We start from the raw sequence: 14,812 nt of genomic DNA, 5'->3' as shown, positions 1-14,812 counted from the left end.
AAAACTGGTCACTTTTAGCAGCTGAGTTATACTGATGTGCTGTGGATGAAGCGACATGGAGAGGATGGGTGTTTATTACATATATTTATAATATATGAAGTAAGGAAAATGGTTCATACGTTATGATAATCAGCACTGCAGTCCCAGGAACCTATTTGCACCTGTGTGGTCACAAGCCCACACACCTATATTCCTCCCTGACGGGTACTTGGGTTGCCATTCAGCCCCTAGACTGCCAGTTCTGCTCAGGACTTCAAACTGACTGACAGCTGCCTCAAGTCTTGCTTCAGACCACAATGATTGCCACTGCCATTACCTAGGCAGTGCCGTCTCACACCTCTGCTGGAATCATCAGTGGTGATGAGGCTGACTCCCAGGCGTGATACTCAGAGTTCATGTGGATTCTCAGTACAGTACCTCATCAAGAGTCATCCTCTCTAGAACCTGGCCTAGGTTTGCTGACTGCAGTGTCAGCTCCTGGTCTTGTCTATCACTCCACCTATTCATGTGCAATTCAGTGTTTCCTGTTATGTGTTTGTATAGTTTTGCTGGAGCACAGTTTCATCCCTCCCCCCCCCCCCCCCAACTGACTGTGCATTTTTTACACAAATGCATTTACGCTTGTTCTCTGATGAAAGTCCCTCTGATGTGCACATCCCTTGCTCATGATTTCTCCAGATGCTGATCCCCTCATCAGACCTGTTCTTGGCAATCCCATTGCGCTGATGCCTGTTCTAACACTGGTTCTGTCACTCCTGGCCCTCCAATCATCATCAGCCTATTGCAGCCAGTCCTTGTGGCACCGTTCCTGGCCACCACAGCCATTGTGACAGCTCGCCCCATCATCTCCACGGTTATCACAATGGACATTTGCACAGCTGTAATTGGACCTTGCGACGCCATTCATGGGCGTTGCTGCCACCACACCAACTCCTCAGTGACTTTCCTGGCTGTCTCCAAACCCCCAATCTTGTCACGTGTTCTTCTGGGTTTTTGGCTGTGACTTCTTGGACACTCCATTGCCACCAGCCCTGCCCCCTGTTCCACTGCACGGATGCTTCTTTTGCCAGGATCATTTTATGTTCTCCTTCATTGTTTTGTCCTGTTGTTTCATTTCAGTCTGTTCTGGTGGCTTTTTGGTGCCTCCTCCCTTAGGTGCTGCACTTCTCTGAGATTGCTGCACCATCTCTTGTAAGGGGGGACCACACTTATGGATGTGCTTCGCAGGCCACATATGGCACCTGCTTTGCCTCCTCAGGAGGTAGTCTGTCATTAGAAGATTCGCTACGCTGTTTGCTGCCAGACCTTCTGCAGCTGCTGGTCTGGAGGCACAAGCCATGCTGATACATGGTGAGTAGGTCACAGCAATTAGCACTGCAGTCACAGATATCTACTTTCACTTGCACGGTTTGTGTCCACATGCCTGTATTCCTCTGTTGCCACTCAGCTCATTGACAGCCAGTTCTGCTCTGGGCTCCAGATTGACAGTCAGCCGCCTCAAGCCTATGCTTCAGACAACAATGCCTGTTGCTGCCAGTACCCATCAGACAGTGCCATCTCCTGCCTTTGCTGAGACCATCAAATGCTGGACGTCTGTCCTCCTCTCCCACAGTTGGACCTTCTGCTTGATGGCCCAAGAAGCTCATAGCCTAGTGGTACAGCACTACTGACCATCCACTAGACGTCATCAAGATGGGCATTTCAGTTGTACTGAAGTGTGGACTGTCATCCTCAGAAGCTGTACCGAGTTTAGTTCAAGGTTAAAAAAAAGAGAGATGTTATTGCAATGTGTGAATTCAATCTCTACCATCACATTGCTGAGCAAAGGATAATTCCTACCCAAAGAAGGCTTTCATTTTGTAAAAAATGTAAGAACAAGACGAGATTAGGTAATTAATGTTTCTCATGTGAATTAATTCAGTGTGTAAGATGTTTATTATCAGAGAGTGATGGTTCTGAAAAAGAGGAGGAACTTGCATTTGTAGGCACATGAGGCTATCCTGACTGTTCTACAGCAGTCTTGCCATACGTTCCATCTATGCACACCACCCCCACCCCCTTTTTTTTATACTATGATTCACAATCATCTAACCTTTCTGTCAACTCAGAAAATTCAGCTCAATCAGCTTCTGTCTCAGTGGAGACGGATGTAATGGTCAAGTTGCAGCCCCCCCCCCCCCTTTTTTATTTTTTTATTTTATTTTATTTTATTTTATTTTTTTTTTTTTAACCGTGGGAAAAAATTGTGAGTTGTGTTCAGATAGCTCACTTGATAGATCATTTGCCCACAAAAGCCAAAGGTTCCAGGTTCGAGTCCTTCTTTGGCACACAGTTTTAATGTGCCTGGAAGTTTCAAATCAGCACACACTCTGCTGCAATGTAAAAATTCATTCTGGAAACAATGCCCCACGGTGTGGCTAAGTCATGTCTTCACAATATCCTAGTAATATGCTAGTCTTGTAAGGCAAGCAGAAAAAAACTTCTGTGATTTTGGAAGGTTGGAGATGAGGTACTGGCAGAAGAAAAACTGTGAGGGTGGGTTGTTAATCATGTTTGGATAGCTCAGTTGTTAAACCACTTGCCTATGAAAAGCAAAAGCCCCAAGTTTAAGTTCCAGTTCAGCACACAGTTTTAATTTGCCTGGAAGAGAGAAATACTTTCTCTTTGTTTTAACATTTGGTACTCTCTGGTTTTGTTAGCAGCATCTGTAGGGCCAGAAAGTTATTGAATGCAGTCAGATACTAAATCTATGGCCCAGTTACAATTGTTATACTGATAATTTACATTTTTCAGGGGATTTTTATTTGAAGCCTAATATTCTAGTAGTTCACTTGAGAAATATTATTATTGAACTTTATTGCTCAAGACTGGAGGCACCTGGAATAACATTTAACTGAATTCAAATCATCATTTTAAAGAGAGACAGAGTCACCTCAGTTCTAAAACTGTTACTCCAAATACTTACTCCTGTTTCTGTTAGTTTAGTTACTGATCACAGACTTCTGCAAATATTTTGTGAAATATTAAGTAAAGGAGGAGGAGATTAGTGTTTAACGTCCCGTCGACAACGAGGTCATTAGAGACGGAGCGCGCAAGCTCGGGTGAGGGAAGGATGGGGAAGGAAATCGGCCGTGCCCTTTCAAAGGAACCATCCCGGCATTTGCCTGAAGCGATTTAGGGAAATCACGGAAAACCTAAATCAGGATGGCCGGAGACGGGATTGAACCGTCGTCCTCCCGAATGCGAGTCCAGTGTGCTAACCACTGCGCCACCTCGCTCGGTATTAAGTAAACAAGGTATTTTCTGCAGTGGTATAAACATTTCCTTCTCAGCATCATAATGTATCCAAATACTTTGAAAAGATGGCCAGTTTCTATCCAATACATATCTACAGATGGCCACACTTGCTTTACTACAGCGCTGACCCATCTAAGAAATAATTGCCAAAAATCTGTCAAAGCAGCAAAATAAAGTTTTGAACAAGTTTTTGTTGCTGAGTGTCACATCCCTCAACAGCCCTTAAGATATTAATTATTATGCAATAACAAATTCTGTGAACAAATGGCAATGGAAACACACCACACCGAATGAAGCACCATATTATTCTTTTCACTTTTTGTTACCTTTTCAAAATATTTAGATACACCATGATGCTGAGATAAATAAACTGAAGAGTTATGGAATATATCACTGCAGAAAATGCGTAGACACATTCAGGGTACCAGGTAGAAGGACTGGTGGCACGCATAAACACATTCAGAACACACAGGGACAGGTACAAAGGCGCGTGTGTTAACACAACCAGAGCAGTTAAAGAGTTAATATTTCAGAATTTTTTTTTTTTTTTTTTTTGCAGAAAAGTATTTGGATTGAAGGAACCTGAGAAGAGTGGAAAGGATGTTGGGTAGGATTTCTCTCTTATTTGATTTGACACTCCTCCGGAAGTGGTGTTCCATTGCCAACCCAATCTCCACAACATCTTAGTCCAAAACAAATATAACACCTGCTGTAAGTAATGTTGTGCTAAATACAATGATCTTACTTCCAACCACAGAGAATGAAGTCAGTAAAACTGTTCAAAACCCAAAAGCCAGTAGGCTTAGATGAAGTACCAATGTGTGTACTGAAACAATGCATAGAGATTATACAAGGCCCCTTAACAAATATAATAAATGAATCCTTCACATCAGGGCATTTCCAGGGCAGTTAGAACAGGCAAGAGCTGCACCTTTGCTTAAGAAAGGTAATGCAGAATGTGAGTTAACAAGCATTGCACTCTCATTTAAATACGTGGCTGAAAGAGTCAGCCTACAGGAATTGTGAAACGAACTCTGTCATCTAGGACCGCATGCCACAAAGGGCGCAGATACACCACGAGATTGGGAAACTCACTATTGTCTATTAAGGACTAAGTGCTGTAGTGTGCGAGTAAGACAGACAAGAACCTACATCATAGGGAAACCCCATAGAAGCCATTTGTGGCCAAGGAGACATAGCAGTGTTAAATATGGCGGACCTAAGATTGGCCAATTTTGGGGAACAAATGTACAAAATATGAACACAATTTTCAAACTCCAGAAAAGAGCCAAACCAAAAACAGTAGTAGAGCTCATTGTAAATATCTGTTCAAAACACTGGGATTTTAACTGTTCTGTGTGAATACATTTACCAGTCAGTTGCACACATCAAAAATAGCATTGATAACTACTGCACAAACAGCTCTGCCGATGACCATGGAACAAAAGCTAGACTCAACTTACATTTACCAAGAAAAAATAAACATAAAACTCAAAACAGTATTTTCTACTAAGGAATAAAACTGCAGAGAGATTAAAGGAATTGCAAAAATACACATATTTAAAAAGGCAGCTAAAAATTACTGTTATGCAATACATTTTATACATTGAAGGATTACTTAGATAAAACAGAGCAGGGGTGTGGTAAAAAAATGTTATACAAATAAATAATAATCATGATTATAAAACATCCAACATTCCATATAACACCTTCACACTATTTTTTTTTCCTTTTCTAGAAAATTTAACCCCATGCTACGCATAGCACAGTACTAACACATCTTCCTCCTTCCGAGCTCAACATCTCACTCATTATAAAGAGATGCTAACTCAGTTTTTCAGGATAGCAAATGGGAAGCTGTGGTACAGAAAATGGCCCAGACATCACCGGTGTGTGTGTGTGTGTGTGTGTGTGTGTGTGTGTGTGTGTTTTGTAAGTGAAGTGTTATGAAACAATGTCTGTATAGTGTGTGCAGTGACTGATAGTGAGATATGAGTGAACAGTGTGGCATTACATAATTTAATAAGTAATTTGTAAAAAAAAAAAAAAAGAAAAAAGAAAGTATTGTATACCAGGAGTAAATGTAATGATTGTCTCTAACTAGAAGTATAAGTGTACGAATTAGCTTATTTTAAAATGGTCTAAACTTGTAAATACTTTGACATGTCCTATATCCTCGTAGAAAGAGATCTACAGATGAATAAAGTTACTAATAATACTACATTCCTATGTCACTCTCAATCCCAACCCCTTGTCACAGGGATTTTATCCCTGTGGAAGACTCAGGTGCAAGACCTGCCCAATTCACCCACCCACCATTTCCTAGTCCAGTCCTGTCACAGGCTTATCCTACACCATCAGAGGCTGGGCAACCCGTGAAAGCAATAATGTCATATACAAGCTCTGCTGCAATCATTGCACAGCTGTCCACTAGGATGAACGGCCACCACCAAACTGTGGCCAAAAGCAAATTAGCTCACCCTGTGGCATGACATGCAGCTGAACATAACACACCTGCTTTCAATGACTGTTTCAAACCCTGGGCAATCTGGATCCTCCTGTCCACCATCAGCTTTTCTGAACTGCACAGATGGGAGTTAGCCTTCTTACAACACATTCTCCACTCCTGAAATTATACTGGCCTTGACTTAAGGTAGGCAACAGCCACACACACTATACCCAAGAGTTTCCGCCACCTCTATCTTATCGTGTCTTCCGTATTCACATCCCATCACCCTCTTTGTGTGCTGTCCTCTGCCCATGCACTTGCCCATCTTTCCCCTTCCGTCTCCTCTCTCTATCCATTCCCCCCTCCGCCCCCTGCCTTTTGACACTGTGCCTGCTGACAGTCTTGTCCTTATCATGCCACCTTCCATGCCCTGCATGCTATGCCAGACAGTGTTCTACTCTTCCCTCACTCACACACCGCTATCCCTTTCCCTTCCTCATCCCCTCCAGACTGCTTCTTTTGTTAAACATAACAGCTGCATTCTGGCCCAAGTTTCCGGAGATGGAAGTCAAGTGTTTTCTGAGGAAGGCTCTGGCCAAAAGCTAAATGTGTAATAGTCTTTTGTTGTGCCCATCTGCAATTCAGTGTGTCATCTTTACAGTGAGTAGCAATCTATCTCTTTTCCTTATATTGTTGATATTCCCACCTAGAGTTTCCCTTGTTTGACTCAGCCACAAATTCGGTATAGAATCTGATAGAGGTTCCATCAAATTCTGGAGCTTTGTTCAATTTTTGTGACTTCAGTTGTTTCTCATACTACTGACACTAATATCTGTTTCACTCAACTTTTCTGTGAAACTATAATTAAACTGGGCAATATCCCTGGGTTTTCCTATGTAAAGGGACATTTGACAATGGTGAAGAATGATTAGTCTATAAGCTAGAGCCATGATGGGAAACCAGAAGATCTGTCTACAGAAAAGTAAGTCAGCAGACAGTACATGTTCTCAACCTGAAGCGCCACTGCCCCAACACAAAAGTGAGCAATTACAAGTGAAGGAACTTGATCATATCATCTTCCATATTTCCAGCAGTAATTTTCTTCACATTGAGAACACAAGCCGCCACATACACCCTCACAGACAGTTCACTCCAAGTTGCCATCTATTGTCCAGATAATTATCATCTCTGTGCTTGCTGACAGTGCCAAATCCAACTGTCAGTCAGGATCTCAACTTCTCCCAATAGACATACTTGTTTCCGTTGTCTTTTTAACTTCCACACAACCCACTGCCAGATCTTATTTATAAATTACATAATCTGTAATTTCACTATAGGGTCATTCCATGACAAGTGGACCAGGGTCCCGCACTCGACCACTTCAGAGTCTAATGAAATTTTGCAGGAAGTTCCACGATGTATTGGATGAATATGCCCAAAGTCTCAGCTACACATTTCCTTTGGTTTCACGTCTACAGCCTCCCATAGATAGGGGTTCCAAGTTTGCACCACCTACAAGAATGCTTAAGTGACAACTTTCGGTAACTTTTATGAAAGATTCTCTCAACTTAGGTACCCCTGCTTTTGTATTTTTCAACAGCTTTTTATACTGAATAAGAATATGGTACTGATCAGCTTTTTAAATACATCTAATGACAGCTGTGTTTCTTTAAAAATGGCAAAAAATTCAGTAGTTTACTTCGAGAGCCTATTTTTAACCAGTCATAAATCATAATTTTATGGATAAATTCAGTGAAGAATTTTTAATATGACACTCAGAAATGTCTTCTTGTGTGTGTTCTCTTTTCTCTCTCTCTCTCTACAAGTGCAGTTATATATATGTCAACTTCAAGCAGTAAGCAGCAATAAACCAAAAAAAATTTTGAACTTCAAATGCACTATACAAATGAAATAATACTTTTCCACTTCAAAGTGAGTAAATTGCCAGTACTGTCTTGTTCAGATTGTGAGTAATTCCACTGTCTTCCAACTTATGTTGATGGCACATTTGTTGTTGTTGTTGTTGTTGTTGTTGTGGTCTTCAGTCCTGAGACTGGTTTGATGTAGCTCTCCATGCTACTCTATCCTGTGCAAGCTTCTTGATCTCCCAGTACCTACTGAAGCCTACATACTTCTGAATCCGCTTAGTGTATTTATCTCTTGGTCTCCCCCTATGATTTTTACCCTCCACGCTGACCTCCAGTACTAAATTGGTGATCCCTTGATGCCTCAGAATGTGTCCTACCAACCGATCCCTTCTTCTGGTCAGGTTGTGCCACAAACTCCTCTTCTCCCCAATTCTATTCAATACCTCCTCATTAGTTATGTGATCTACCCATCTAATCTTCAGAATTCTTCTGTAGCACCACATTTCAAAAGATTTTATTCTCTTCTTGTCCCAACTATTTATCGACCATGTTTCACTTCCATACATGGCTACACTCCATACAAATACTTTCAGAAACGACTTCCTGACACTTAAATCTATACTCGATGTTAACAAATTTCTCTTCTTCAGAAATGCTTTCCTTGCCATTGCCAGTCTATATTTTATATCCCCTCTACTTCGACCATCATCAGTTATTTTGCTCCCCATATAGCAAAACTCCTTTACTACTTTAAGTGTCTCGTTTCCTAATCTAATTCCCTCAGCATCACGCGACTTAATTTGACTACATTCCATTATCCTCGTTTGCTTTTGATGATGTTCATCTTATACCATCCTTTCAAGACACTGTCCATTCTGCTCAACTGCTCTTCCAAGTCCTTTGCTGTCCCTGACAGAATTACAATGTCATTGGCGAACCTCATAGTTTTTATTTCTTCTCAGTGGATTTTAATACCTACTCTGAACTTTTCTTTTGTTTCCTTTACTGCTTGCTCAATATACAGATTGAATAGCATCGGGGGAGGCTACAACCCTGTCTCACTCCCTTCCCAACCACTGCTTCCCTTTCATGTCCCTCAACTCTTATAACTGACATCTGGTTTCTGTACAAATTGTAAATAGCCTTTTGCTCCCTGCATTTTACCCCTGCCACCTTCAGAATTTGAAAGAGAGTATTCCAGTCAACCTTGTCAAAAGCTTTCTCTGAGTCTACAAATGCTTTCTTCTAAGATAAGTCGTAGGGCCAGTATTGCCCCACGTGTTCCAACATTTCTACGTAATCCAAACAGATCATCCCCGAGGTCGGGTTCTACCAGTTTTTCCATTCGTCTGTAAAGGATTCGTGTTAGTATTTTGCAGCTGTGACTTATTAAACTGATCGTTCGGTAATTTTTACATCTGTCAACACCTGCTTTCTTTGGGATTGGAATTATTATATTCTTCTTGAAGTCTGAGGGAATTTCGCCTGTCTCATACATCTTTCTCACCAGATGGTAGAGTTTTGTCAGGACTGGCTCTCCCAAGGCTGTCAGTAGTTCAAATGGAATGTTGTCTACTCCCGGGGCCTTGTTTCGACTTAGGTCTTCCAGTGCTCTGTCAAACTCTTCACGCAGTGTCATATCTCCCATTTCACCTTCATCTACATCCTCTTCCTTTTCCATAATATTGTCCTCACGAACATCGCCCCTGTATAGACCCTCTGTAAACTCTTTCCACAATTCTGCTTTCCCTTCTTTGCTTAGAACTGGGTTTCCATCTGAGATCTTGATATTCATGTAAGTGGTTCTCTTTTCTCCAAAGGTCTCTAATTTTCCTGTAGGCCGTATCTATCTTACCCCTCGTGAGATAAGCCTCTACATCCTTACATTTGTCCTCTAGCCATCCCTGCTTAGCCATTTTGCACTTCCTGTCGATCTTATTTTTGAAACGTTTGTATTCCTTTTTGCCTGCTTCACTTACTGCATTTTTGTACTTTCTCCTTTCAGCAATTAAATTCAGTATCTCTTCTGTTATCCAAGGATTTCTACTAGCCCTCGTCTTTTTACCTACTTGATCCTCTGCTACCTGCACTATTTCATTCCTCAAAGCTACCCATTTTTCTTCTACTGTATTTCTTTCCCCCGTTCCTGTCAATTGTTCCCTTATGCTCTCCCTGAAACTCTGTACAACCTCTGGTTCTTTCAGTTTATCCAGGTCCCATCTCCTTAAATTCCCACCGTTTTGCAGTTTCTTCAGTTTTAATCTACAGTTCATAACCAATAGATTGTGGTCAGAGTCCACATCTGCCCTTGTAATTGTCTTACAAATTAAAATCTGGTTCCTAAATCTCTGTCTTACCATTACATAATCTATATGAAACCTTCTAGTATCTCCAGGGTTCTTCCATGTATACAACCTTCTTTCATGATTCTTGAACCAAGTGTTAGCTAGGATTAAGTTATGCTCTGTGCAAAATTCTACCAGGCGGCTTCCTCTTTCATTTCTTTCTCCCAATCCATATTCACCTACTACGTTTCCTTCTCTTCCTTTTCCTACTCTCGAATTCCAGTCACCCATGACTATTAAATTTTCGTCTCCCTTCACTAGCTGAATAATTTCTTTTATCTCATCATGCATTTCATCAATTTCTTCATCATCTGCAGAGCTAGTTGGCATACAAACTTGTACTACTGTAGTAGGCGTGGGCTTCGTGTCTATCTTGTACACAATAATGCGTTCATTATGCTGTTTGCAGTAGCTTACCCGCACTCCTATTTTTTTATTCATTATTAAACCTACTCCTGCATTACCCATATTTGTATTTGTAACCCTGTATTCACCTGACCAAAAGTCTTGTTCCTCCTGCCACCGAACTTCACTAATTCCCACTATATCTAACTTTAACCTATCCATTTTCCTTTTTAAATTTTCTAACCAACCTGCCCGATTAAGGGACCTGACATTCCATGCTCCGATCCGTAGAACTCCAGTTTTCTTTCTCCTGTTAGCGACGTCCTCTTGAGTAGTCCCTGCCCGGAGATCTGAATGGGGGACTATTTTACCTCCGGAATATTTTACCCGAGAGGACGCCATCATCATTTAATCATACAGTAAAGCTGCATGCCCTCAGGAAAAATTACGGCTGTAGTTTCCCCTTGCTTTCAGCCGTTCGCAGTACCAGCACAGCAAGGCCGTTTTGGTTAGCGTTACAAGGCCAGGTCAGTCAATCATCCAGACTGTTGCCCATGCAACTATTGACAAGGCTGCTGCCCCTCTTCAGGAACCACATGTTTGTCTGACCTCTCAACAGATACCCCTCCGTTGTGGTTGCACCTATGGTACTGCTATCTGTATCGTTGAGGCACGCAAGCCTCCCCACCAACGGCAAGGTCCATGGTTCATTGGGGGTTTCAAATATGTGTCACTATGGAAACCATCCATTATCTTTAGTAGACAGCCAGTGAAAGAAATGGGCAGGACCATGAGGGTGCACAAAGCTACAATGAATCTTTTTGTTCTAATGAAGGTTCATATACATTTTCCATTCGCCAAGCAGTGTCATACATACAACCAACATATTACCTGGATTGTAGCATTGTAATTAGAATTTCTTTATCTGCTTCAAATACATTAATTGTGAATGCTGCAGCATTGCTGGAAAAGCTACATGCTCTGAACTTGTTTAAACCGGTGAATTTTCTCTTGCACTATCAATTTTGTGGCCTTTGGCAAACCTTATTTTGTGATTAAGCTGACTAATTCAATTTCTGTGTAACATAAAAAGTAACGATGCTGGAAATTTTGTCATATCAGAACTTTAACAGATCAATAAGTGTCAATATTTCGTTATCTGAAAGCCTCTCCAAACTAGCATGAGCTGCCAGTCTTTTAACTGTTCCTCCAATTCCATCACAAAGAGATTTTCCATGAATGGTTCCAAAGAATCATTCAGCAGAGGTAACAAAATCCTTTCCATGCACAAATACTGATAAAATTCTTTAAATTCTTGAGTTGCACAGTACATCCATCACTAAAGAATCAAATATCCTTGAATTCTCCTATTGTTATCCTTAAATATTTAATCAGTCTCATTTTTAAAGGCATGAACTGCAGCAGTATCATGACAAAGGCAGTCATTCATAGACACTGATATTCTGTAGTTATTTACCACCAAAATAAACAACAGAGGGATCTATTGTGGCTTAGCTGTTCTCCCAATGAAACCCCTAACAGCATTTTGAAACAGAAAGAAAGAGTTCCCAGCAAAACCTATCAAAATAATCACTTAACCACCATCAAGATTTTCTTTCGGTCGTCTCAGATATGAACTTTGGTGTTCTGAAATGAAATGGTTGCTTGTCAGGAAATGAATGCTTAGAACCAGTTCCTCTGCAAACTCTTCTGGAGTGGCATGATACATCTCTAGTGTATCTCTGTCAGCATGAAACCACTGTATTCTATCATTTCTTCTGGGTCATATTCTTTGAAAACATCTATCAAATAAGCTTCCAGCTCAGGTTTTTCAGGACACTGGTCACAGCACTGCTGCATGCTGTCGTTTGATTGCAAAGAGCACACAGTTTTCTTGATAAGTTCCTTGTCATCATCATCCTTGATAGATATTGCAGTCAACATCAGTTTGGCATTTTGATGTATTGCACAGATACAAACTGATGGTGTGCCAGCACCACCACCATAATACATCATTTTTCCCTGAATTCACAAAATTTTGAAAGATCCCATTCTTTGCCATGTTGCTTACTATAGGACATGAACATTTCTGTAAAGTTACACAGTTTATTCTTATGGATTTTCTGACCATAAACTCTTACTGCTGTGTAATCATTTTTGCCTGGGCACAGCTGAGAAAATTCATTATTTTCAAAGAATCCAAGGACTTTGTGTTTATATGAATGTGTGGTGTCTGTTTCTTTGAGAGAACAGACACCATGCATATCCCACAGCTGTTGAACACTATATGTAAATGGGAGGGGGATCACTGCTTTCAGCTGCAACAGGACATTAAAGCGGAATCAGTGGCAATGAGCAACCATGTGTACCGAACCGGGATTCAAACCCGACATCTCTTGCTTACTAGGCAGGTGCGGTAACCACTGTGCCATCCGGGACACAAGTGTTATCACAACTGTAGGGACTATCTCAGTACGCCTCATGGCCAATCCACATTCCCACTGAGTGCCACCTATCCTGTTCATTATACTCCAGTTCGCAACTTAAAGATTCCCACAGGAGATTGGACTGATTCTGCTTAATATCCTACTACAGCTGAAAGCAGTGATCCTCCTTTCATTTACATATAGTGTTTAACATCTGTGGGATCTGTATGACGTCATTCTTTCGAAGGAACAGACACCATGTGTTCATATAATTAATAAGCCTTGCCGGGCAAAGGATCCACTTTCTCCAGTGTGAATGCACAAAAGACGTATGACCTCCTGTGGGCATCTTTAAGTAGCAAATGGGGGTATAATGGACAGGGACTGCGGATAGGTGGCTCTCAGTGGGAGCGTGGACCGGCCATGAGGCGTACCAAGATAGTCTGTGCAGTTGCGATAACACTCGAGAATGTTCCTCTGTTATCTACTAATTCAAACAAAAAGTGAAAAAATGGCATTATCAGGCATCCTACTCTGTATTAGTGTCTTAATTTCACTTAAAATCAGTTCATAGACTTTTGGTGAATAAAGAAAAATCAGGAGTGTTGTTCATTCAGTCACAGTTTCCATCAATTTTTGGAGGAGCATAACACTTAATAGCAACGTGAAGGATTAAGGAACCAGTAATCCTATATTTATGACAAAAGAAAAGTCTCCCAGACAGTCTCTTTCTTAGTTTTGTCTGTCCAGGCACCTTAAGTGAAAGCTCGCAACATTCTGCACATGCAGTGCAGAATGTTATGGATCAAATGTGATGACAGAGAATGTATGTATGCTGTATGTCATTCAAGATATGCACACATTACCTTAAATGTAATACAGCAATGAACATCCTGAAATACTTAAGCAAACACGATAAATTTCACATGAGGCTGTACCGTGGTTCGGATAACTAAACATGGATGAACATTATCAAAACAGTATTTTTCAAATGACTGCCCACAAGAACTTCATTTTACTACTACATGTTTCTTTTTTTGTACATTGATAGTTCGTCTAAATAATATATTAACAACATGTACAACAAAAATAGGGCATTTTAATCATTACATCTATTAGAAAATGGACTGAAATAAAAATATGGTTTCTGTACAAGTTATTGCTGTGCATTGTTTCAGGCCAGACTACAAAGTCCATAAGTTTTCGGAGTGTATAATGTGAAGTTGACGCACTGACCTTATAATTTATGAAATAGTAGTTTACTTTCTGCGCTTTTCCGTCTAATCCCGTTTCCATTTTCAAGCGAACCTGAATGAACTTGTCATTTCGCAGTATTGCTATTCGTGCTCGTAACATCTTTCTTTCAAATTTCAGCAGCTCGCATATGTCATCTTCCTTCATACCTACATAGATAAAATAAAGGGTCAAAATTCGAGACAACATTAGGGTGTACGTTTTAGAAAGTAGATATAAGAATTAGTTAAACTTACAAGGATTTCTGACAAGTAAATCAATGATCAAGGCATCTTCTATTGTATAAAAACCTCTAACAACTTTTCTTGCCAGCTTCTTCAGACTATCTGGTACCTCTGTTACTAAGCGTTCTTCTCCCATTATAGGTACCACAAGCACTCTTTAACAATTTTCCTTTCAAGAAACTGACTTTGCGTCACATATCTTCGGAAACTGAAATCATTTCAATTTTGAACGTCGGGTCAATCTGTTTTTGATTTCATTTTTGTATATGGCATTGTTATACGACAGATTTTTCTTAAACCAAGCCAACTTTCCACACTCCTGAAGGTATTAAGCAAGGGCTCAAAACGTCGCACACGACGAGCTCTGTTAACACAGATTAAACTGTCCCGAAAACGAGAGACTCAAAGCACAAACTGATCACTCTGTAGTCACCGCTGTTCTGCATTACTCTGTCTTCTCTCATGTATTGTAAACAAATCCGTACGTACACACAACAAACACTGTTTACGTACTACAACCACAAATTGACACCCCTCCCACGTAACTACTAACGCCGCATCTGAGCGACTGGCCCAAGCTGCCACTTTCACGTTGCTCTGTGCG

At 40.8% G+C, this 14,812-nt stretch overlaps 1 protein-coding gene across 2 annotated transcripts in view; it reads right to left on the bottom strand.

Annotated features, from left to right (window-relative positions):
- LOC124711911 (general transcription factor IIE subunit 1) overlaps window positions 1-14,805 on the bottom strand; it is an 87,803-nt gene extending 72,998 nt beyond the window's left edge. Inside the window, exons 1-2 of one of the 2 annotated variants that reach the window (XM_047242166.1) lie at window positions 14,221-14,805; window positions 13,967-14,133 (exon numbers count right to left, since the gene is read on the bottom strand). In XM_047242166.1, the coding sequence (XP_047098122.1) occupies window positions 13,967-14,133; window positions 14,221-14,344 (291 nt within the window). In that variant the 5' untranslated portion in view covers window positions 14,345-14,805. The remainder of the gene's footprint in view (window positions 1-13,966; window positions 14,134-14,220) is intronic. The other variant, XM_047242165.1, reaches the window with a different exon arrangement.
- Window positions 14,806-14,812: the final 7 nt, after the last annotated feature.

Source organism: Schistocerca piceifrons, chromosome 8 (genome assembly GCF_021461385.2).
Source record: "Schistocerca piceifrons isolate TAMUIC-IGC-003096 chromosome 8, iqSchPice1.1, whole genome shotgun sequence".
Taxonomy (NCBI): domain Eukaryota; kingdom Metazoa; phylum Arthropoda; class Insecta; order Orthoptera; family Acrididae; genus Schistocerca; species Schistocerca piceifrons.
This window is presented reverse-complemented; position numbering and strand designations above follow the sequence as displayed.